The 26050-nt window shown below is 36.5% G+C and overlaps 1 protein-coding gene across 1 annotated transcript; it reads left to right on the top strand.

Moving 5' to 3' along the window:
• The first annotated feature begins 263 nt into the window (after positions 1-263).
• On the top strand, positions 264-23948 carry LOC115928073 (ubiquitin carboxyl-terminal hydrolase 16-like). Its single transcript, XM_030994749.1, has 19 exons — positions 264-394; positions 3991-4144; positions 4479-4564; positions 6333-6449; positions 7518-7621; positions 8285-8397; positions 11318-11427; positions 11973-12020; positions 12594-12737; positions 13951-14084; positions 14453-14540; positions 15096-15183; positions 15799-15887; positions 16157-16213; positions 16796-16987; positions 17275-18499; positions 19153-19253; positions 20215-20301; positions 21642-23948. Exons 2-19 carry the CDS (start codon positions 4039-4041, stop codon positions 22155-22157), a joined length of 3405 nt encoding a protein of 1134 aa, XP_030850609.1. The 5' UTR covers positions 264-394; positions 3991-4038; the 3' UTR covers positions 22158-23948.
• The last annotated feature ends 2102 nt before the right edge of the window (positions 23949-26050 follow it).

The raw sequence follows: 26050 nt of genomic DNA, 5'->3' as shown, positions 1-26050 counted from the left end.
CCTGTGAATGTTCATCATTAAGCTCCAGTCAATCAAATTTTGCCACGATCACATAAATATACAACCTTTTCCTAAATCTTTTATTTCAAAGGAAATCAAATATATCTAAAATTTGTTTTGAAATTATTTTCACATGTAGTGTTCTAATTGATAATATTTTGTATTTATTTTGTCATCGATCCATTACTGTCTATGAATATAATTTTTTATATTGTCATGAAAGAAAATTGTTTGATTAAAAAAGAGGATGGTACAACTTCCGGGGTCGTTTGCATCTAGATTTTTCGCAGCCGAGCTTCTCATTTGAGCGTAAGAAGACAGATTTCTATGACCAAATAATGGTACTTTAGAAGTCTAAAAGCTTAATTCCAAGTCCTGAGTTTTTGATATCATAGTGAGTATTGTCTAATCTCTTTGCACTGTTGTTTCTTAGATGCTATTGTCGTTAAATTGTCTAAATATGATGATGTTCGGTCATGTTGTGGTGTGAATTTGTTATCTCATAATTATTATCAGCATGCATGTTGATGTACATATTACATGTAGGTGCAGGTGCCGAGTGTGGTGGGTGGTCGGTGCATGCGGCCTGAGCTGCGGGCAGTGCCAGCATTCAGCATAACTGGGCAAATTCATTGAAAAAAAGAAGAAAAAAAATCACGAAATTGAATTTAAAAAACACATCAAACAATCGAACTTAACCACGTCAGTAGCATTTTAGAAGAATTTTTCTTTTTAAGTGCTGTACGACCAAAGAAATTAGAGGAAAACCGACCAGATATTTGTAAAAAAAAATTGTACCCTAGGTCTAGATCTAGAGTCTACGTTGGCAGTAGATCTAGGCCTAGGAGTAGGGGCGCTGGTCTGAAAATAAGGATCGTAGAGTAAAGGAGGGGGTTTTCGGCCACTTAAGACAAATTCCTATTTTTTGGACCCTTTACTTCCTATTTATTATCATTTCTTGTTCAAATCATGAAGCAAATATTATTATTTAAACAAAAAAAGAATCCCAGAAAAAAATCATGAATTGCCATGACAATATTCATTTCAATTTTCACTGTTTCGGAGTCAGTTATCGGCATAGCGAACCAGTTTTCGGCCGCATGTACAGAGTCAATAGGAAGCGCGCGATGTGCGTTTCCGCGCTGATCTGTAGTACTAGCGGGCGGAGCAGGCATCCCATGCCGGAGCTCGCCAGGCCGAAAACTAGTACTGCGGTGATCGGAAATTGGAATCTGAATTAGACAGAGCTATCGCGTGTGCGTTGCCGTGTCCGGCTGCATTGATTTAATACATGCGGTGAGATACTTTTGAGCTTGCGACTAGCACAAAATCGGGCTCTTAATCTGAAAAATACTTGAAATAAAGCTCATTTTATGGTACCCATATTTCTTACAGACACGCTTAAGATACTCAATTTTTTAGAATCGGGTAGCAGGACCGCCGATAAAATCGCTAAAATGTGATATTTTAGGATGTATTTTTCATTGCAAATGTGGTTCTTCAGTGACTCTGGCATGGTATGGTATGTGTGGGATATGTGATATGCTATTATGCGATGTATTTTAAAGGGATTTTACCATGCATCCAACCAATCGGCCGAAAACTGAAGCTGGTCGATTTCCCCCTCCTTTACTCTATGCATACATGCATTACTGAAGATTGTCTTTGTAAACGCAGACAGACACGTCCGCAAAAATAGGATTTTCCGTTTTTCGCATTGCCAGCGCGTGGATCGGGAACCCTACACCCGCAGAGCGCCGAATTGCCAAAAATGTACTAGCAAACAGTACTGGACGTGCCCCCCACCCCCCCCCCCCCCCCCCCCCCCCCCACTGAGCAAATTTGCGGCTGGCACGATTTTCAAATATTCCGGAGCCAAAAAAAAAAACGGTCGCCAAGTATTTGAGTATTAGCCTGTAAGCCTGGGAGTGTACTTGAGTAGCCTCAGCGTACAACAATACCATAAGATAATACAAACATTGGCAAATGTGGCAATGTAATTTAGAAGGAAGTTTGCTACTGTACATGGACAATATAATCGACAGAAAATGTAATAGTGAATGTATGAGATCAGGTGCTTCCTGGTTTACAAAGTGATGAGCATGACATTTACAATTATTAAGATGAAATAATATATGTCACAAACTACAATACGTAAAAGCAATTAACATTATAAGGGATTAAATAATATATCAATGTGATATATCATGATGAAAGAGATGAAGGCAAACATGGTTTTCATAAAGAATATTCAAAAGGTCGAGAAGTGGAAAATATGGTCTTATTTTTAAAACCAGATATTTGAGAGATTACTTCCAGAGATACGCAACTACAGTATCACACACAAAGAAAAAGATGAAGGATCACATGTCATTTAGAACCCTTTATAAATGGGACTGGGCTACATCGATACCTTTCAGTCCTGCATCTTATAGGTAGAATTTGCTCAGGTTTCTGAGTTGCCTAGTTTATTTGGCAGGGCTTTGGGCAGCCAGTTTTTGAATTCTGGAGATAGCATTAGACCTTTACCTTATCTGATACAATTATTAGAACGTCTATCTTCATGAGTTTGGGATTGTGCGACGTCTAGGGCATTATGGTATGTTAGGTACTGGGAGCCTAACATGCGTCTAAGAGCCTGTTTCTGAACCCTTTTTATAGTATCAGGGATCTTTGTCGTTGGGTAATGCCCTGATGCCAGACAGGTACAGCATATTCACCCAATGGGCGTATGTACCATCTATGAATTAGAGGGAGATCGTCAACAGGTAGTCCGAAGGGGATGAGAGAATGGAGGGTAAACATTCTTCTGTTAACCTTTTTGAGCATGTTATCGACCTGTTGGTCCGATTTCAAGTTTTAGATTGACTGTAGGTGCCCAAAATCTTCATTACCTTAAGTCCTTAACCTCAGACAGAGTATGATCGTTCACTAGACGTTCAGTGTCAGGTTGAGTGAGGTCTGGCCATTTCTCCCAAAATCTACACACATTAAGTTGCATTTACTGGCATTCAATAATATTTGATTGTTTCCAATACCTAACTCCAGAGGTAGAGAGAGCATCATTGATAAGTATCAAGAACATCACTGGTCCAAGGTTTGTACCCTGTGGCACACCTGCATTCAATGATGATTCTCTGACAGACAACCTTGGTATCCGACATGCTGGATGCGACCAGTCAGGAAATTAGAGGTCATTTTTACAATGAAACCTTGCGGTTGAGTTCCATCAATTTCCTGAGTGCCACAGTGTGATCAACCCTGTCAAAGGCTTTTGAGAAATCTGTTGTAATGACAGTCGATGTCATCCTTAACTTTTCCACATTTGCACATGGATGGTTTACTAAGTCTACTGGACAATGAGTTGTTGATCTTCCAGCACGGCTGCCAAATTGATTATGACCAATAATCTGATTTATATGTCCAAGAGCATTAATTTGATACTGAATTGTTCAGCTACATGTACCTTTGCGAAATGATCAGTTAGAGCAAGAGAGCGGAGTTGCTCTAGTTTCGGTGGCATCTTCTATGGTACTGGAATGACTGTGGCTTCCTTCCATTGTCGACTATCCCATCATTGAACGAGCCATTCAGTATGTCGCCTAGTGAGATGCTTAGCTCACAAGCGAAGAGCTGAACAATATTAGCCCGAACTCTGTCAGGTCCCGCAGACTTTCGTGATTTTACCTTGGAGAGCTCACGGGAAACATCCCATGGTTGGATGATCTTTGGAGGCTCTCTCATGGGTAGGAATGCAGGCAACTTAGAAGGATCCAAGGGAGACATGTCGAGGCCCAAGAAGAAGTAGAGGGAGAGAGTGTCATCATGGTGCGAAAGTCGGTAACCCCTCGTGATAGAGGAATAGCTGACTGTAATCAATGATGATGATACCAATCAAGTGGTCAACTGTCAACTTGTCTGCAATGAATGTCTTGATGAAAGATCCATTTCAATCTTAACCACCATCCATGTTTCTTGTTGTTGTTGCAGTGTACTAAGTCTTTTTAGTTGGGTGATGTGACATTGGAGTTTGGCTCAATGCGAGTGAAGGAAGGAGCAACAGGTCCTGCCGAAATGGGTAAGAAGCGCAACAGAACGAAGCAGACGGACTACCACAATACATCTGATGAAGAAACTGTTAAAGGTATGTACTTGTACTGTCCCTTTGAACTTTTACTTTACTTGTACTTTTCAGAGGAGTAGATATTTTAGGGAAAGGGCTTCAATTTTATCAAAGACTCCTTTAGACCATAAAGAAACCAAAATATTAACTGTGTATAGATGGAAAGAAGAAAACTATTAAAAGATGTAGCAACTTGTGTATACTGGTAGATGTTCATTAAAAGTGGTAGAACGTTTATTAAAAGTGAGTTAAATGCAGGGTTTGTGTTAATGGTGAAGTATAGAGATAAGGAGAATTACTGATTCTTGGAAAGGATTGCAATACATTCAATATTCATTTTCCGATTCTCTCCTAGGTAAAGAATGCACTCATCTGGATAAGTCTGTCAGCTTGAACAATGTGAAGAAGGGTCTCAAGAATTATGGCTTTGGACAGTGTTCAGTAAGTAGTGATTATCAGTGGCCTTTTATCACATGACATTGCTGAAGTGGTTTTACTTTACTTCATGAAAATTCACACTAAATGTGTCTTGTAAGATGTGAGTATCGATCAGCTATGAAGTATTCATTTGACAATAGGTATGGCACGAATGTTGCAATTCTTTTCCTTATCAGTATTCTTAGTAATTCACTTCTTTCTGACTGAATGATTAGCCGTCTGAATTGTTTTTAGAGTAATTTAATTGATAATGTATGAAATCGCCGGACACACTGGGCTGGACACACAATATTGCATTGTGTATTTTTGTTACGTTTCTTTCAAGTTGCCAGATTCTGGTACTGTTGTTGAGTTAAGAAAATTGATTTAGCAAATTGTTCTTCTGATGAGATAATAAATGCAATAGATTATAGATACATGTTGTATACCAGGGTAATGTTTATTTTTGAGTGAACTTCTCGTAATTTTGCACAAGAAAGCTTTTTTTATATCACTAAATTCTATTATTGCATTGGAAGGCCAATTATGAAGAAAAAAAAGAAAGAAAAAAAATCTTTTTTCTTTTTAAATGTGCATGCTTACTTTCAAGTACAGTTAATGGTTTAGAAGGTATTTCATATAATTTGATACATATGTTTTCTGAATCTTTTTTTTTTAACTTGAAAAATGTATTGGGGTAGATAATTTTTATTTTATTTTTTAAAATTTGCAGAGTTTGCATACATCTTTTCTCCTTCATCTGAAAAATTACATAACTTTGCTTTATTTAGGATAAAGTTATGACTTCACAAATTTACTGTGACAATTTGATAATTTCTCAAAAGTCTATGATAAAATTACTCGCGTCAGGATGTTTCCTTTGGATAATTTTCTAAGGGAAAAAAAGAAGACTTGGCAAAAGTAAAGATATGATATTCATGCCATTCTCAAACCTTGAAGGTACATGTATTACACATCAATTTTGCAGTAGAACTAGGGTCTTGGCTGGAATATGAGTCAATTTTTGTGATGACGTTAGAGTGAAACCACATGACACCTCAAGACGGTGAGTGGTTCTAATTGAATAGATCCTGTATCAGGAAGACAACTCACTGCAGAGCTAGGGGTACAACTTCATGTACGTACGTACGTACTACTTAGTGAGGGATTCAGGCAGGGTAGATTGCATTGGCTAAAGTTGTTGGAGAAAAGGGAGATAAAACAGAAAGGACAGTCGATGGCGTTTTAACCAGAAATGTGAGTCTTCATTTACATTACAAATGGTGATAAGGCCGTATCTGTCTGTGCAACTAAATATGTACATAGACAATCATAGTTTAGTATCATTAAACTTCAGTTATTATATTTGATCCTCTGTGTGTATATGTGTTAACATTTCCTGAATTGAGTGTGGCTATGTACAGAGACATTGCTATACATGTACATTGTACATCTACATGTATGTGAAAACTGTCTTTGAATATCAAAAATAGAATTAAAGCTATTTATTTAATTGCGTTTCCATTTATATGCTTCCTTTCCCAACTCATTTATTTTCTTTGCATCTGTATTCAATCAGCACCTTTGCAAAGGAGTGTGAAAGGGGTAGTAAATACTGTATGTACATGTAGGTGATGTGAATATTTTTGTTACAGTTTTTTCCAATGTTGCAATATTATAAACATTCTTTTAATGGGATTTCCCATATATTGCGCAATGTAGAGGTACCAACTTTTAAGCTGTACATGATCCAGAAATAATAACACATTCAATGTCACTGTTCTGTTTACAGTTGTGTGCTGGTGATAAGGGCAGTGGAGGCAGTGTCAAGAAAGATAGTTCTATTGATGACGTAGATGGTGAGGTGTTTGAGCCCGTCATCTGGCTTTGTTTAGCCTGTGGAAGTCAGGTAAGTTTGGTTGTTGTTTTTTTTTATCAGTTTAAGTTTGTTTCATCACTTTGCATCAAGTAAACGTTGTTCAAATGACCCCTTATGGTCTGCTGGAGATTGTATGACTGACACACACCCTGGTGGTTGTACGACTCTTGTTTCCTGCAACAATTGCTCTGTGTCACTTTTCTATACTAGGTGAATTCTTAAATGGATCATTTAACAATGTTAAATCTGAGATACATGGCCCTACGTGTTATCAGTGTCTGTGATATGGTGTAATATTGAAGCCCTAAAAAAAATTGCACTTCAAAATGATGAAGAAGTGCCTCAAAAAAGTAAAAATCTTTGAGTGACCGGTTTTACCATACTCGTTTTCCCCAAAAGACTGTAGTGTTATGAAAAACGTTGAAAATTTTGATTTCGATTTCCAATCATAAATATCTTGATAATCAGACAGGCGATCGGCTTGTAAAAGTCTTGGGGTTCCTGACTGACCTAAAGGTTTATAATTATCATTACAGCATGAGCTAAATCCAGGATTTTGTTTCAGAATATTGAGATAAAGTTACCGGATCCCTTTAAGTTCAATCGCATATCCTTGTGAAAGTGAAACTGCACTTTGGAAACAAATGCTTTCTTTTCATGAACAGTATTGACAGTGGATCTATTAGAAATTTCTATTTTTACTTTGTGTATAAAAAAGGTAGGAGATCATTTCATTGATATTAGAATAGTGGATGAAATTGTAAAAAGAATTTCCTCTGTTGACATTTATGTGGTTTTTATACAAAGATCCTCAACATATCAAATTATACATAAAGCTTTCCATATTTGCTTTGGAATAGAACGTAATAGTATAATACCACCAGAAACACAATTTTATCATAAAGAACTGTTTCATGCTTCATTGACTTAAAACTTCTTAACATTAAATCATTTCATGAGACAGTTGTTTTTAATTTGAAGCTCATCTAATTCCTCTAAAATTAAAGAAATAGTATCAATATTTAATCCACTTTTCTTGTCTAAGCTGTTTCTTTACAACATTAAATATATATTTGTACTTTTCATTTCATTGAACAGGGATGTTGTCGTAGTAGTCCTGCTCAGCACGCCTTGAAGCATTTTGAAACGGCCAGGTCCAACTCACATCCCCTAGCTGTCTGCCTGGCAAACTGGAATGTGTGGTGAGTACTTCTTGATTTATTCCAAGAATTCATTAACAATTCAGATAACCCTATATCTTTTTAGCTGATGGAGAAAGAAAAAAAGATATCCAAGCAGGCCTGATAATTACCCTATTTAAATGGGTTTCCAGATTTTTTTTTGATTTTTTTTTTTCCCTCGATTTTTTTACTCCCGATTTCCCCCACTTTTTCTTACTCAAAAGGGGGGGGGGGGGGGGGTAATGTTGTTAGATGCTATTTTTTGTTGTTGCTCCGAAACCCTATTTTTAAAAAAATTAGTCAAGGGGGGGGGGGGGGAAGGGTTGCTCACTATCACCCCTAATCCAAGAAATTGCTTCTGAAAGGAATTCCTAACAGTCAATATTAATGTACCTGTTTACTAGTGCAATTGCATACGTTATTTGCTAATTTCTCTTGATATACAACAATAGTGTAAATGATATGTCCTGTTTACCCTAGGTAATTTGTCGTCAGTATTAATCCCGTTGTCCCAGCAGGTATTTGGGACACATCAGCTCATACACAAAGACTCTAAAAATTCAAATCGGACCCCTTCCAACAAGATTAGTTGGAGCCCTGCATAGTAAATCAAAAAGGTAATAAGGCTGTAAGTTAATTTCACAGTTTTTACAATTTCTTACTTGTTTCCTCCCGTTGATACAGGTGTTACAAGTGTGATGATGCAATCAGTCCTTCAGAGAGTAAGAAACTAGGAGAGTGCATGGATTGGATCAAGAAACAGGCTTTCCAGCAGAAACCTGCAGAAAAATCAGCCAGTAAGTATGATCCTTTGAACAACCAAGCATTACGGACTTTTAGATTTGCGTGGACTGCTGCGTATGACGTCCTTTTAAGGCACTGGCAGTGCTTTAAAAGGACATCACACATAGCAGTCCACGTTGTCGTCGTGAAAATCTAAAAGTCCCTATTGTTGTCAGCATTTGAATGGATAGAAGTAGAACATTTTGAGCTATTTGTATTTAGGGATGCAATCTGCTTTCAATTCATAGCTGAGGAGAATATGTGGAGATATGTGTCAACAGGGCTCTCAAATGTAGATAATAAATATTGTAACCAAATACAAAAAATAGCAACGAAAATAGGCAGACTAATGCTTTTCCTCTTGCCCTCATCAGACTAAAATGCAAGAGTGAACAGAAATCTGTAATCAGACAATGTAAGTAGAAGCTAAAGGAAGCTCAATGGTCTGCATGCTTGTTCCTTTAACTTTTGCTTATATTGTCTGACGTCGGTTTCCTTTTCATTCTTGCAATTCACTCCAATGGTGGCAAGAGGAAGAGCTCAAGAATGTCTGTTTTCGTTCCTACCATAAACATTGTATAAGATACATGCATATTGCATTATCATGCTCATTGTGACCTCTTTGTGGTAAGACAGAGCTGCCAAGTAGTACGTTTTTAACGTATTAATACGTTTTTTGGGGGTAAAATACGTTTGTACGTTTTGCTGTGCTAAAATACGTTTTTCGAAAGTTTCGAGTATGGCTGTGCAAACGTGGCTGGCTGTGAGAACGAGCGTATGCAGAGTTGTGCTATTGCTTTGTATTGGCGATTCCTGCAGCGCGCACGCATCCGCATTGCACACAACACGGGATGTACACCACTCAAAGACGTGCACATTTCCCCAGTCCATGCATACAGTACGGTACATGTACCGAGTATCGAGCCAGCGAATCCAATTGCCATATCCTTAACACACGCAAAATACATACCAATGCATTACACACATTGTCACTCACTAACTAGTACAAGAAAGTCCCGTTGTCACTTCCAAAAATCCATCCTAAAAGCCAAATTTTGCCGTCAAAAATGCGGAATCAGAGCCATATTTCCAAAGCATGCGGGGGCTTAGCCCAGTTTTAAGAAACAGTTTCTCCAAAAAAGCGCTAAAAATCAAGAAATCAGTGATTTTATTACAAGTTTTTTCGATTATCGCAAGCCCTTCGAATGTGATGGTATCTTCAAAAAGTCAAATGAAAAACAAACACCGGACCCTGCTGATGCATTGACTTTGTGTACAAATTGATTCGACCCTCATATTCATTGACTTAGCGTTTTATTTTCAGATTTTCTAAAATTCTGTGATGTATTTAAATTATTAAATTTTCCGATAAAATAGGTAAATATATTTAACATATATTTTTCAAAGTACAATTTTTTTTTCCTTGAAAATGTTTTTTTTTTTTACTTTTTTTTTTTTTATTTATTTATTATTTTTTTTAAATTGATAGGTCGGCAGCTGTCAATGATTGAACACATTTTTAATCAAAGAAACATAGTTGCAATAGTATTTTACAGGGAAAATAACGGAAAAAATTAAAAACAGGCAAAATATGTTTTTTCACCTAAAAATATGCTTTTTCAAGCTGAATAATATGTTTTTTGAGAATGACAGGTTGGCAGCTCTGGTAAGATGTTCAAGGAGAAAATAATTCAGTCGGTTTAGCTTCAGTATTTTCACATCCTTGTAATCAATGATAGCTCCTCTAAATATGGTTGCAAGTTTTCAGGCATTTGTCCTGATTTCAGGCCCTGTCACGTCTTACTTTCTGGCTTGATAGTGTACAGAAACCAACATAAAGACAGTGTGTCCCTTCTGCTTAAGAAAACCTGGAGTTGCCCCAGGTATATAATTATATTTGCTTATATAGCGCCTAACACTTACTTTATCAGAAGTCTCTAAGCGCTCTACAATAATGCAGCATAATTACCCTGGCTTTAGCAGGTACTTGCTTATTTCCTTGAAAATGCGGTTTCTGAAGTACCTATGAATTATGAGGCCATTTGAAACAGTCTTTGTGAGGAAATCATTCAATTTGCTGCTGAGATGCGATTTTTCTTGGACCATTACAAAATATGTCAGGAGGTTTCAGACCCTCTTTTACTGCATGGGTGTAAATCTTCTTCACAGTAAACCAAAATATTCACATGAGCCTTACTTTCAGTATTATTTGAAAACAAAACAAATCATTGGATTTAATGCTCTTCTAAGAAAGATATTCCATTGATTTTCCATGGTATGACGTATTCAAAGCAAAAATACTGGGTCTGTGACAGGAAGCCTATAAAATACTTCATTTAAAAACTAGATTACTGTTTACTTTCAAACTTAAGAGACATGACCTACATAACATACATGTGATTCAGGCCAAGCTTCAGTAAATGTAATGCAGTCTACAAAAGGGACACAGGGTCATTTAATAAAGCCACTGCCTGGTTCCTCTATCTCCTGGTATGAAGATTGCCTCTGTAACTGTAAATTTGATATTGGAAAATTCTAAATCCTAAATGATGTATATATGCCCTTGAATTATCCTTCCTTAGGGATGTTTCACAAAAAAGTAAGATCGACTTTAAGTAGGACTTAACTATGTTCATGCCACTGTTTGCTCTCACCATTTACTGGCATTGGTCTCTCAAGGGACGTACAAATCATGGTCACAAATGTACAGAATTTTTATCTTGATAATTCATTATTGAAGAAAAATATATTATCTAAAGATCATATTGGTGAGAGCAAACAGTGGCATGAACGGCCTGCCATATTTAAGTCCAACTTAAAGTGGATCTTAGTCTTTGTGAAACACTCCCCTTGTATGTGATTAATTCTAGCAAGCATTGTAACAATACAAACTTAGAAATCTGTATTTTTTTCTCTACGCCTTTCGTTGTCTAGGTAAAAAGAAGAGCAGAGAAGCAGACGTTGATGAGAGTCATGTCAGAACATCTTCATCTCCGATACGATCGCCTCTCCTTACCAGGGAGGGATCACTACCTAAAGTTAGGGTAAGTGCTGGATATGTTTTACTTTATTGTAAAAACACATCAAACTAGCAGCTCGCAGGCTGAAAATGTTCAATTTACAAACAAAGTTAGAATATAGAGAGATAAAAACATATACAAAACTAAAAATACATATTGTAAGTCAACTTTTGCAAAAATTATATAACATTGGTAAGATCAAATCTAATTGTAACTTGAAATATTAATATATGAATATATCATAACATTAACATTTCTGATAGTGTTATTTCTTACTAGAGAGCTACCCTTGCATAGGTATGATTTGAAGAAAGGTTTGATACTACTACTATATTGAAACTAAAATGTCAAACATTTAAACTAACTCATTGAAGGACTTGCTTAGTATTCTGAGGGTCAATAATAATTTACTGCCACTTATTCCTACTTTTTAATTTTCAATAATCATCAAATTAGCTATTTACGTATTAAGTATTACGTATTACGAATTTAAGTATTGATCCTCAAGACTGGTTGTGTGGCAATTCTTAGAGCCGCAAGTTTTAAAATGCTTTTCATTTTCTTTACAGGGGCTTAGCAACCTTGGCAATACATGCTTCTTCAATGCTGTTATGCAGGTAAGTTACTTGTACATGTTTAAATGCTGAATAGACTGCTAACATGTGTACCTTTAGAATGCCAGTTAAGTTGAATATGTGTATGAAAGTGGTGTGTAATTCAGTCACAGCTGTGAGATTACATGTTTTATATTTAATATAGTCTGTGTCATTCCTTTTTCTTTTAATGGTAGAACTGTGTATGTGTTTACTTTGAACTTCACACATCCAAACATACATTGTTCTACCAGATTTCAAATACGCAATCATGATATCTATCATGTGGTCCTTTTCTCTTGATCTCTAGAATTGTGAAACTTATCCCATGGCGGTAAAGAAACCAAGTTCTTTAAATCTTTTTCATACTAAAGTCACATGTTGTGTTTTCTTATACAGTCAAATCTGCTTTAGTGACCACCCGTCTACAAAGACCACATTTTTTTCTTCTCGAAAATGGTTTCTCATTGAAACATGTACTAAAGGAACCTGTATATGAAGACCACCTGCCTATTTATAGACCACTTTTCTTGTCTCCCTTGGGTGGTCTTTATAGACAGGTTTCACTGTACAATGATGTTAATTCATTTGATGTAGAATCTGATTCAAACCCATGTCTTGAGGGACCTCCTGCATGAGAAGTGGTCAACAGGGAAACAGCTGGACGTCCCCCTGGATACGCATCTCTCCGTCTCCACCAACCAAAATGGTATCGGTAAAGATGCAGAGAAAGAGCCCCTGGTGAGCTTTGAATTGACTTCTCTTTGATGATAATAATAAAATTCCGCTTTTATTTATTGCCCAATATATGGATACAGCGATGTGTCTAAGCACTTTACAGATATATTATTACCCCGGTCATTGGATTCAGGCTTATCCACACACAATGTATGCACATTCTCCACTCCCTGGGGAGCATTCCGGCCAGTCGCCATTTTACAAGCGCACACTTGCTCATCTAATCATATTAACTTTCACATCCTACCCTCTTCTATGCTCATGGTTCCATGTGAGGCCATTGTTTTCATTTCATACACAATCTCAAGATTTTTACTAAGAAAATAAGAATGTCCATCTTCATCTACAGAACAAAAGATGCTTGTCTTTAGACTTGTAATAAGTAGGTTGTATGTTTCAATCTACGACTAGAGATCTAACCGTCAAAGGGTATTTGCAGGGGAAAGCGATACCTTGATAACATTCAAGGATGATGCACCAACAATTCCTATTTGGGGGGAACAATTCCTAATTTTCAGCCTTTAAATACTTCAAACCCTTTGGTTTCTATATTTTTCTTAAAAAATTTGTGTAAAATGCATAGAAAGTACCGTATTTGCCGGCGATAAGGCCGCAGCGCCGCATAGGCCGAACCCCAACTTTGACATTTCAAAGAGGGAAAAAGAAAAAGAAAAAAAACAAAACAAAACAAACGGACAAAACTAAATAATCGTAATTTTTGGCACGAACTTAGATCAAGATCTATCAGCAAATGTTGGTTTAGCAATTTATTTTCGTATTCATGTCAACAATGCAAAATAAAATTGTTGGTAAGATGTGTGGAAATGTCCTGTACCATAGTGGTATAGTTATTGTACCGTCCATAGTCCCATATGTGCAAATTCGTGCTGGTTTTGACTTGAGTTTTTTTTTTTTTTTACTCTTTCGCCGTAAAGGCCGCACCCCGACTTTTTGATATTTTCTCTTCCAAAAATACTGCGGCCTTTACGCCAGGAAATACGGTACATTATATTCCTAATTTCAGCTTTGACAAGTTGGCAGGTATGAGAATGTGATTATCGTCATTATCACCTTCATCTTATTATCATCATATCATCATTATTACTATTGTTGATCATCATCACCATCACCATCACCATCATCATTATTAGTGCCTTATACTATTAACAAATTCAAATCTTACGTTTAACAATACTTTGTGTTTCTTTGAATTCAGGTACCCATCACCATAACCATAGCATCGATGCAGCCGTTGACCTCATCGTTGATTGAGTTCCTAGATGAGATGCATAAACCAACCAAGTCAACTACCATCAATCCAAGGGCTCTCTTCAATCAAGTTTGCAATAAGTGAGTCGGTGTTGCGTGTCTTAACAGCTTGTTATATTTTGATGTAAGGGGGGGGGGGGGGAGAGATCAATCTTGTGTATTTATGCTTTAGTTTGTCTGTTTCTGTTTGGATGAACCCCCACCCCCTTCTCTCACTCTCTCTCTCTTTCTTTCCCTCTTTCCCTCTTCCTCTCTTTCTCTCTCTTTCTCTCCCTCTCTATATCTCTGTCTCTCTTTCAAGCAGTCATCAAGTCCTCCCCTTTCCAAATTCAGCTCTTTTTTTTTTACCCAATGCTATCAAACGATACTAGTGAAAGCTTTGAATTGTGTTGATAGTGAAACAATCCTCATCTCAAACTCATATTTCTCCCCCGTCTCTTTTTTCTCAGAGCATCAAGGTTCAAAGGTTACCAGCAGCAGGATAGCCATGAGCTATTGAGATATCTACTGGATGGAATGAAAGCTGAAGAGATCAAGGTGAGAGTGATGTCATTGTGATGAAGATCTGGGCCCCATTTCACAAAACTTGTCATCAGTGACAAATGACAGTTTTTTTTTATAAGCTAGTGAAATACTTGCTTCTAATTGGTTATCAGCAGATTTGTCACTGATTTTTGTAATTTGTCATTGAAAAAAGGCTTTGTGAAATAGGTCCCTGGTTCAATATTTCAATACATTCCTTCTTTTCGCCTGGCCATCTTTCCTGCTTTTTGTTCGAGAAAAATCTCTGTGATTAGAAGTATGTTATTCATGATCTGAATCGAAAAGCATTTCTCTTACAGTCAAAAGGCTGGATGTTTGGGGAGAGAGAGCGATAAAACTGCAGCCTGAAAAGAAGGAAAAAAACAAGGAAAAGAAGCCTTTCTATAGGGCAAAAACCACCCTCTCTTCCACCATGAAAAGCAAACACCAGTAAATTGATTTTGCTTCCCAGCACTTCCAGCGTGTGTCCATGTTAAACTTGTGATCCTATTCTCTGTTTTATTGTGTAATTAGTCATTTTTTTCCATTTATGTTTTTATCTTCTTATAGCGTATGCAACAAGGATTGATATCAACATTTGATGTAAAGAAAGTCAAGGCAAAGAACTTTGATGAGGCAACCAAGAAAAAAATTAAAGGTATGCTTGGACAGTGATTTTACATTTACTTCAGTAACAAATGCACCTGTTTTTTTCTTGTGGGTGTAAATACGAAACATAAGGTTAGGTCTCGGGTCTGCAATTAGAGTTTAAGTTACTGTTGAGAGTTTTCATGGGTGTGTGATGGTCAGGGATGTTTACGCTTCAGGGTTACAGCTCGGAATATGACTAATGTTTCAAAGTGATCCCACAGCCATCACTGTTAGGTCACAAAGACTGAATTAAAGAAATGCATGCATACATAGTCTAGTTTTGGAAATGGAAAATGCGTGCTGTATAATAGGAATCATTACCTGCTATTTTGGTCTTCTCCTTCCCCCAAATAATTTTCCCCCTTCATTGAACAAACAGGTAGAGTTGTAGGTTGCATTCTTTTCTTTTTCAAAATTGTAATAGGTTTGATGCTAATAACTTCTGAAAACCCACAATTCTAGAGCATTAGGGTAGTGATGAAAATCATCTGAGGTGTCATTGAAAAGTTTATTCAAATATATTATATTTAGATGTTTCTAAAGTTGTGCCAAGAATTGAAATAATGAGTTTTCTTGATGTCAACTAATATTGCGTACCGGTATGTGTTTTTTATCTCCACAGAGTATGGGAGCCACAGTAAACATACCTTTGTTGATACAGTGTTTGGAGGACATCTCATCAGCTCGGTCAAGTGCAACGAATGTTTAAATGTGAGTGATGATTATTGTTACCTTTGTAATTATGATTGTTGTTGATAATGTTGGTATTATTGTTATTTTTCTTGGTATTATTAATTTCATTTGTACAGGATTTTTGGAATATCCAAACATGACACACTTTAAAAAAGTCATGCATTTTACATTATAATCTGAATTAAATAACATAACGCATAATAGATGAAGAGTTTAGGATCGTATGTGGTTTAGATCGGTTTGTAATATGAAATGTTCTTTTTTTCAAAAACATTTCTTTTCTTCAGATCTCTGAAATCCTAGAACCTTTCCTAGACCTGTCTTTGCCCATCACAGAAGCCAAGGTAAGAACTGTGTGCTGTAGAGTTTGTAGAGGTGTCGTAGTCGAGTGGTTTAAGCATTTTACTTGAAATGCAAAGGTCCCGGGTTCAATCCCGACACGGCACTAATGTCCTTTGGCAAGTCATTAATCTACATTTGCCACTCCATACCTAGGAGAGAAATGGTCGCCATGCCCTCACGGTGACCATATGGTAGGAATACTCTCCAGGGAGTGGAGATGGTGCAAATTGTGCGTAAAGGGGTATCCAGTAGGAAGAAATTCCTTGAATGCTCTAGCGCCTTATTATGGCAGCTCAGCTACAGCCTGGGTAATAATATAATACTTTGTATTAAATGCAGTAGAGTATATTCAATAGCAGCTGCGCTATATAAATGGACCTATTATTATTAAGAGACTCAAGTATTCATCCGTGTAGATTTAGAAAAAAACATTTTACTTCTCTCAGTGAAATATCTATTTATCATGAACCATTTCAATACAATGTTGGTAATCAAGAATCATACAGACAGAGAATTTCTCTCTGTAACTTTGGAAATTTGACAAGTTTCTTAATGTTTTCTTCTTCTAATCTCGCTTCAAATAGGGAAGCAAAAGAAACCTGTCAAGCAGTAAGAGCCTTGACAGACCATCAACAAATGACCAGCAATCGTCCAATGATGGCGACAAACAGACTCTAGCTGCGACAGCTGCAGCAGCCTCAGCAACTGAGGAGACGAAACCTCTTAGCAAACATCAGATCACCAAACAAAAGGAGAAAGCCAGGAAGGAAACGAGGGTAAGAGATCCTTTGAAGCTGAGGCAGTAGCAACGAAGCTTCTAAAAAAGCTACAGATATTATAATATATCAGTATCAAGTGATTTGGATTTGGGATCACTGAAGAAGTTGTATTTGTATACAATATTATTTTTATGAGGGCCTGATATGAACAGAAACGCTTTACAGATATACTATTACCCCGGTCATTGGATTCAATACATAATGTTTTGACCGATAGAAATTTATTGCATACCATATATGTTTATTGTTTCTAATGGTTTTTCTGAATTTTCGTTATTCCTCAGAGGAAAACCAGGAGAAGTAGAACCAACTCCCAATCAGAGGACCCTGTAGAAGAAAAGAAGGATTCCCCCATTCAATCAGATAACGAGGAGGAAGAGAGGAGAGAGGAGGGTGTCGGCTACCGAGATCCTAACGATGCTGACAGTGAAGCGTCTGTCCTTGATCGTCTCAGCAACGCAGGGAGTAGCAGAAGGTGCAGTGAACAGACCGCTGCGGGTGACGTTGGTATCGGAGGACTCCCTAACACCCTTCCTGAAGTACCCTCCGAGAAGGAGAACGAGGAAGCTCATGAGATGCAAAATGGAGCGGACAAGATCGGGAGCACGGATCGCCTGTCCCTCAGCAGTAGAGCTAGCACAAGTAGCAGTAGTTCAAGTAGACTGAGCCCAGTGCCGCAAGGGAATTCTTTTAAGGCATTGACTGATGAAGTGTCTGGAACGACTGATGATGATAAGAGAACTGGTAGTGAAGAAGGGAAGGTTGTAAAAGAGAGTATGAATACCAAAACCATTCGCAACAAGTTGTCTTTGTTGAATTTGAAGGATGAGGACAAGAGGACAGTTAAAGAAGAAGAGAAGGCTGATGTTAAAATTGAGTGCAAAAAGAAGGCCGAATCGAATTTGAATGGGAATGGGAAAGAAGCACCTAAAGTGAACGGCACAATGGATGATTCTGATGATAAGGCTGTAGAGCATCGCAAGGGTAGTTCAGAAAGCGCAAAGAGTAAGGAGGAGGAGCGTCCGTTGCAAAATGGTGTGGACTCTGAAGATTCTAAGAATGAAAAACTTCATGGAGGCAACGAGAAAACTTTAAACGGGCCAACAGGGATAGCTCCCCTTGCAAAGATTCATGAATTAGGTGAAAGCCCTGTGGAATGCAGTCCTGTGGATGCAAAGAAAAGTAAAAACACCTCCAGCGCAGCTACGAAAGAAGAGAGCTCGGTACCTGCAACAAACAAAAACAGCTGCTCCAAACCCGGTAATCAGGGGAAGACGAAACCCCAGCCTATCTCAACTCAAGCTGCTGCTAAGCTGAATGCCATGAGTCCTCCAACCTCACCTGTTTCACCGACGAGTCGAGCCCGTGTTGCTTCTACCCTTGCCCCACGGTACCAGTCTAAGAACCAAGAATGCTCTGTCTTGTCATGCCTCAACCAATTCACAGCACCTGAACTCCTGACAGGGACTAACAAATTTGGATGCGAAACCTGCACAAAAGCACACAAAGGTTTGTTACTTCTTTCTCCTTTTGTCCTTTTTTTTTCTTCACTTTTCAATGAAGGCAATTCTTTGAATTTGCCCTTTTTGTGAGGGGTGACAGAGGCGACAGGTAGCAAAAGGACCGTCATCCTTTTCAAGCTATTTGTCCATGCAATCTGTTCATAAATAATACTTTTCTGTTTGGGATGTTGCTACAAACATTCTGTGTAATCTTATTAGCCACATAAACAAAGATGGACCCTAAGACGGCCTGTCCTCTATATAATCATAATGTAGCATATAACACATGTAATATCACATCTTGCCACGATGACTTGCAATCTCTGAAAGAATGCTACATGCTTTGCGGTTTATGTAATTAACAATGTCTGTAGAAAATCTATCCTTGTGTTGTCTGCTGTAAATGATCCTCTAAGTCAGATTTCTACGGTGGCTGAATTCCGCAAACAATTTTCTTCTTTTCTTTTTAGGGTGTTATAACGCTCTAATACAGCGTTATGCCCTATCAAGGCGTAATTTCGCCATACATGTACAATAAGGGCGTAATAACCCAATAATCAAAAGTTTTAAATTCTTGGCAGAGATCAGCCACTGTAGATTTCATATTTCAAGGTGTAGCACCACTAGTAATTAAAACCTCTTACCATTTTTTTGTTTTAGTGGAAGGTAAAGAGAGAGTGAAGTATACAGATGCCAGCAAGCAGCTTCTTATCCATCAGCCTCCACCAATTCTTACTCTGCATCTCAAAAGATTTCAACAAGTAAGAACTCAAATAACTATTTAGAGATAATCTTAAGTTCTATACCCCCTCCCTCCTGCATTGGTTCTTCTTTTTCTTCCCTCTGCATGTTAATCTTTTTTTATTTCTTTTCTTGTCTCACCATCTATAATTATATAGTTATCCTTTTTACCCTTTATATTTGATCAAAGTGATATTGAAGAAATATAAAGACATTTTGTCTACAGCATATCATGACAAATTATGTGAATTGGTCATTTGTTTTTATTATTCCATTATGATTGTAGTCAAAATGCTATTTTAATTCCAAACTTTCATTCCTGGACCAAACCTTCAACCCACCCTATCCATAGTTCTACCCTAAATCTGAATCACAACCCATGCCTTAAACATGTATCTTTGACAAAATATAGCCCAGATCAAAAACCCATGAAGCAAATGTCATAAATATGAACTGATAGTAACAGCTTTAATTGTGCTGACAACAAAATCATTTCTTAATGGTTAAAATGAATAGTATATATTACTATTGTTATTTCTTTATTGCAACCAGAACTCCAGGTTGGATTTCAAATACAAATCAAAATACAAACAGATAACAATGGTAGAAATAATGTACACGAAGTCAAAGAATAGAGCCTGATACATGAATAACAATGAGGCTGCTACAATTAGATTATTACACATTATAAGATAAAATAAAGCTCATGAGTACATGTGTGTGTATAAATTGAGCAGTTTATAATGAAATTGATAATAATAATGGATGACAAAAGAAAACACAAGTCAAAAAATTTACATAGATTCAGAATGGAGTTGTGAGTGATGGTACCGTGTATCGTCTGTTGAGAGACAGAAGGGCGTCAACTCGTATTCATTGCATAGACACGTATCAGAAGTGTGATTTTGGATGTTATAAGGTAAAGTGAGTAATTCCAAGTTCTCATGTTTAATTCTCCTTCCTTCTTTCTCTTTTTTTCAGGTTGGTTACAATCTAAGAAAGATCACCAGACACATAGAGTTTCCTTTAATTCTGGACGTGGCACCATTCTGCAGCACGGCATGCAAGGTACATTCAATATTAAAGGGATCATTTATGTTAAATCTGAGATACACGGCCCTACATGTTATCAGTGTCTGTGATATGGTGTAATATTGAAGCCCTAAAAAAATTGCGCTTCAAAATGATCAAGAAGTGCCTCAAAAAAGTAAAAATCTTTGAGTGACCGGTTTTACCATACTCGTTTTCCCTCATAGACTGTAGTGTTATGAAAACCGTCAGGCGAACGGTTTTCAAAATTTGTAATTCCAATCATAAATATCTTGATAATCAGACAGGCAATCGGCTTGTAAAAGTCATGGGGTTCCTGACTGACCTAAAGGTTTATAATGTTCATTGCATCATGAGGTAAATCCAGAATTTTGTTTAAGAATCTGATACAATGTTACCGGATCCCTTTAATAATAATAGTAATACACAACATTTATTAGGCGCTTAATACTTATGTTTCTAAGCGCACTATTGTCTGATTAAAAATTACCAACTATAATAAACACACAAATTCTAAATTTGTTCTTTAATCAATAAATCATGCATATATAATAATAAAAATTAAAATAAGATCAAACATAAGATCAAACAAACAAGGAATAAGATGGTGTACACCTCCTTTGACCGACTCACAACTGCAACCGTGTAGAATATCATTCATGAATTAGGTGCGTTTTCAGCAAGGACTTAAACTGGTCAAGGGAAAAGAGTATTATAAATATGCGCTGGTAATTTATTCCAAAGGATGGGGGCATTTACTGAAAAAGCTGATTTGTGGGATCGTTAGTATTAGGCCTCGTTAAACTATCCCCCTGCACGGTGTCTCATTTTAGGACATTATTACCAGAATAAAGTTCTCATTTGATCAAGAATATTGTGAATCGCTCCTACCAGGGGAGCAGAAAGAGCAGAAATTGTGTTGCTGTACATCATGTGGCTCAAGAACAACAGAGTTTTAAATGGTTTAAAATGTTAATATTTATCATTGATGTTGAATTCAGATTTAAACAGTTGTGAAGAATCAACCAAAAATGCGAATTTAGATTGACCACAACAAATTAGTGTATGCATTTTTATTCCCCCCCCCCCCCCATCAATTCACAGACTCACAGACAACCACCGTTGTCAATAACAAGATACAATAATTGTTATAAGCTACTGAAATCTTTATATTTGATTGGTTATAAGCAGAATTGTTATTGATTGCAAATTTTATGAAACAGGACTAAGATCTCTAGTTTATAATGATATGGATATTTTGATAAGATGTTTATTGAAAGACATTTGGTAGTAGGGTGAATAACAAATGACTGTATGCATTTTAATTTTGTCCTCCTCATTTCCATTGCCTTTTACAGAGATACGCAAATAGTGAGAACAGGGTACTGTACGGCCTGTATGGTGTAGTGGAGCATAGCGGTAGATTACAGTTTGGTCATTACACAGCCTTTGTGAAGGTGAGGCAACCCAATGAGACACTAACACTCTACACTCTGGGAATTCCTAGAACGTTAAACCTTCTCAATGAGACGTGTGAGCGACAAAAGACGGAGAAGAACAACGAGGAACGGCTCACAAAGGAAAAGCTGCGATCGTCTGGGAGGAAGAACGAAGAAGGCGGTGACGGTCCAGCGGGCGAGAACACGGAGAAGAAGTCAGAATCGCAGAATAAAACAAGCAACTCTGTCAATCATTTGGTTTCTGAACGCAACCATATACAGAGTGCGGTTCTGCCGTTTCATGCCGGGCGCAACGTGAGCATCCCCTCTGGCAAGTGGTACCATATCAGCGATACGCATGTCACGGAAGTGAGCGAGAATAAGGTTTTGGGTGCCCAAGCTTACATTCTGTTTTATGAACGGCTTGTTTCATAGGAGAGCTTCTTCCATTTATTTAATGCAATGCATATGTTTTCAAAGATGTCCTTCTTCTGATATATGTACCTGTACTCTGTTTTTATGGTTGTATGTACTTCAAAAAATTGAATGTGTTGTTTTATTTAGAATGGGAATGCATGCATCTTTGCATATGAAAGTACAAACTTCCATACACATAGTGTGGGTAATGCCAATGGCAGCAGATTTATGTTCCAAGTTAAATAAAACAATTTTTTTTAATATGATGTGAAAATAGTTTAATTACTGTAAAGCTAGGAACTTTGATGAATCCTTAACATTTTCTATTTTCACTGCAAGAAACTTCAGCAGACTGTTAACATTTGTTTTGCCTCCACTAACGAGGGAATAGGGTTCTGCCTACTATTTGTTTCAATATTTGATCGGATAATGTGGAATAATTGAAACCAAAGTATAAAGAAGCTGTCCAGTTTTCAGTACACTATATCTGGGCAGTCGATAGAAGACAAAATACTGTCAAATGCTTTGAATAATGTGCAAGTGATAATAATTTGTATTTAACACACATTTTATCATGTGCCAACTTGACATCAACACTTGAGTACTTTATTGCCAACAAAAATGCATTTTTTATTTTATAAAAACCCTCATTTTTGCTTCCTCCGTTTGATTATAAAAACAATAAAGTGTCTTTTGAGTATGTTGATGCGCTGCTTCTCAGATGAATCAGTGAAAAGTAGCCTTTTATAAATTGTTCTTATATTATTCTTGTATTTGGTATAAGAAAGGGTATTTGTGAAGTTGGATATGTTGATGTAAATACATGTACTGCAGCTGAATTGTCAATATATGAGTTCAAAATCTTTTATCTGTGACTTTCTTACCTCAGAATGATACTGTAGCCCTTTCACGTATCTCTAGAACTAGAACTAGAATGGCTCATTTATCTTTACTGCAACTGACACCCCTCATCCACTATATTTCTACTCCGCAAATCACTGTTTTGTGAATTCTTTGGCCTGTTTGTGATGAGAGGTGTTAAAGTATAGAAGGGAAGTAGAACAGAAAATTTTAACATTTTCAGCCCTTCTGGTCATTCATTATGTAGACAAATGAGCAATAGTTGTAATACAGAAAATCAAATCAGCGGCCCCTTAAAGTAGAAAAGACATAGCATATGTTTTGATGCCCCCTTTGTAAAATATTTGCACGCAAGCATTCAATATATTGTAGTACCTTTATGAAATATTACTTCAACGTTTGTGTTTTATAAGTATTTATCATCAAGCTCTTTTTGTGGAAAGCAAGTGGAATGAAAGGAGATCAATGTACCCGAGGAGAGTTTATTTTCTGAGATTGAAATGCCATAAAGCCATATTACACTTAGGCTTTGAAAATATAATTTTAAAAATGTAAAAAGATTTTACAAATGTTATGTGACTCTGAATTTCAACTCATAAGAAAAAAAAAGAGTTTTACTTTTACCTATTAGGACAATCAAGATTTCTGTACATGTACATGTATGAGATCCCTTAATTATTATGATACATATATTCTAAGAGCTCATTAATTCATTAATGCATAGAACTCCATTCTATATTTTGTGGGTAATATTGGTATATCTTTGTCTATGGGGAGTACACGTAGTGAATTAAGTCTAACGTAGAATATTTCTCACTTTGCTTTTTCTTGGGTTTATGGTATCGTTCCTGTTCTGTATATCTATATATCTCATTTTAACTTTCTCATATATTTTCTTTTTTCATGAATGTGAATCACAAGTCACAAATCTTGTATTATAATTATTCTCTCTTGGAGCTTGCTGATGTTAAATTTTCTTTCCAGACTAGATACAAGTCTGTCATTTACCTCGGCTCGTTTTGTTTTTATTTTATGTCTGACTTTTCTTCTGCAGGTTCATTTTAATGTTACATTGCAACTCAAGCCAATGGTTATTGATTTTATGCTGCTTACCAGAGTATCTTCCTGTCAAAGTGATATGACATTGTTGGACTAAGTACAGATTGTGAAAAATATGACAATGTTTTCAGTTAAATTTGTTGGGGTACGTTTGATTTCACAGTGGATCTAGTTGTTTCCAGTTTTTCCTTTTCTGAATGATTTTATGTTCTACACCTTGTATCTTTCATCCTGAGATCTTGTGTAGTAACTCAAGAAGAATACAAGAAGAAGGGTTATGTTTAGTAGGATACGCATCATGTTGTGCTGTGTGAAATTGACTGAACTCAAAACTGTTAACATTAGCCCTTGTTCAACCCAAATAAGTAATACTTTTTGTCATGACATGTTAGGTGAAATATATCCTGTACTTTAAGTTGATTTTATAAGTGACATTCTAGAAATGAAAAAGGGCACTTGTTAGCAGGGAATAAGCTGCGCATAAAAAAAAATCCATTCTTGTCTTTTTATTCTATAATTACTTTTAGTGAGGCCATCGTGTATGTTATATCAAGTTCTTTCAATAAGATATGTAATCAATCCATAACAGTTTATTCCTTCCCCCCCCCCCAATCGACAGCCTAGCTGTTATAAATCCATGTACACTGTACTTACATGCAGAAGTAAATCATGAAAGTTTGATGATTGTTAAGTGTGGAAGAAGGATTTTATGAGTGGTTATGAATATTCTGACAAGCAATTTTAGAATATTCTGACAGATGATTTTAGCATATCTCTGATATATTCATGTGACTTTTGTTTCTGTACATATAAAACAGCAAAAAACATGTACATAACTTTCTCAGGGCATATTATGCAATTACATCAAAGCCTAGGTCTCGTATTCTTGTATTTGATAACATCATGCCCATTCCTGTGGGTACAAGTAAAATACATTCATATTGAGCAAAAGAAATCTTATTGACATTGGTTATTAATGGATACATTTTTCTTTTAGGAAAGTGTAGTTGTGTATTTGATTCATGTTTAGCTCTTAAAAATTGCAGTATCGGATAGATATTTTGTGTCAGAATCAAGTACATGTACATGTATCCGCTTACAATGGGATTTTGAATGCCACGTTGAAAGAGTTGAAAATGTCCAAGTTCTGTATATGCAAGAGGTCAGGAAGCACTATAACTCTAAGCATGATGCCTGCTTTTTCTTTTCATGATAACTGACAATCATGATGCCAAGTTTGTCTGTAGCTTAGGTTTTGAAGAAACCCAAGTCTGCGATTTTAAAGATGACTTACTCTTTAGTTCATTTGCAAAGGATATAAAATTCTATAAAACTGTGTTGCATATCTTTGTTGCTGCTACTGGATGTCATATTGCAAGTATAAAACCAGAATCAGTGTTCCTGTAATTAACCCGTCAACAAAATATAATTATCTATGGTAAATATAAGAGAAAAGGATAGTCTATTGTCAATGTTTACTTAAATCTGGCATTTCCAACCACCTTGCTGTATTGTTTGCACTGTATTGGTTATTTTGTACTTACATGCTTCTGATGTTACAGATCTCGTGCTCAAATTAGCATTTCTCTGGCATTCAAATAATGTACCATGAAACATAAAACAGGGTACAGAGGTTAGATTGGAACAAAATTTAAAAAGTATCTTTGATATTTTTCCCCACAGAAATGATGCAGATGATGTTCTGTTTTTGTTTTTGTTTTCAATTTTTTTTCAATATTTTTATTCATATTGAATGAAATATATGAATAGGGTCTGTAAATGAATAATGTGAAAAATACTATTCCAATTTTGTTCCTTGTTATCCCTGTGTTTCCTATTTATTATGGGGCCCAGGGTGTGGATGCTTTGCAATGTTTGATTGGTTCTGAATTCTGACCAGATGAGAAATTAGGATCCCTTCAAGCGAAAGGACTATGCCTTGCAGATTTGAGAACAATATTACATGTATAAAGTCAACATGTGAGTGATTC

The sequence above is a fragment of the Strongylocentrotus purpuratus genome, unplaced genomic scaffold, assembly GCF_000002235.5.
Source record: "Strongylocentrotus purpuratus isolate Spur 01 unplaced genomic scaffold, Spur_5.0 spur5_scaffold_21, whole genome shotgun sequence".
NCBI lineage: Eukaryota > Metazoa > Echinodermata > Echinoidea > Camarodonta > Strongylocentrotidae > Strongylocentrotus > Strongylocentrotus purpuratus.
Note: the sequence above shows the minus strand (reverse complement) of the source record. Positions and strands in the feature narration are given on the sequence as shown.

Bases quoted from the DNA above. Each gene is read 5' to 3' on its own strand.
- LOC115928073 (XM_030994749.1), top strand. From the start codon at position 4,039: ATGCGAGTGAAGGAAGGAGCAACAGGTCCTGCCGAAATGGGTAAGAAG. The intron at 6,450-7,517 runs GTAAGTTTGGTT...TTCATTGAACAG, and splicing joins GTTTAGCCTGTGGAAGTCAG to GGATGTTGTCGTAGTAGTCC. The intron at 12,021-12,593 runs GTAAGTTACTTG...CATTTGATGTAG, and splicing joins TCTTCAATGCTGTTATGCAG to AATCTGATTCAAACCCATGT.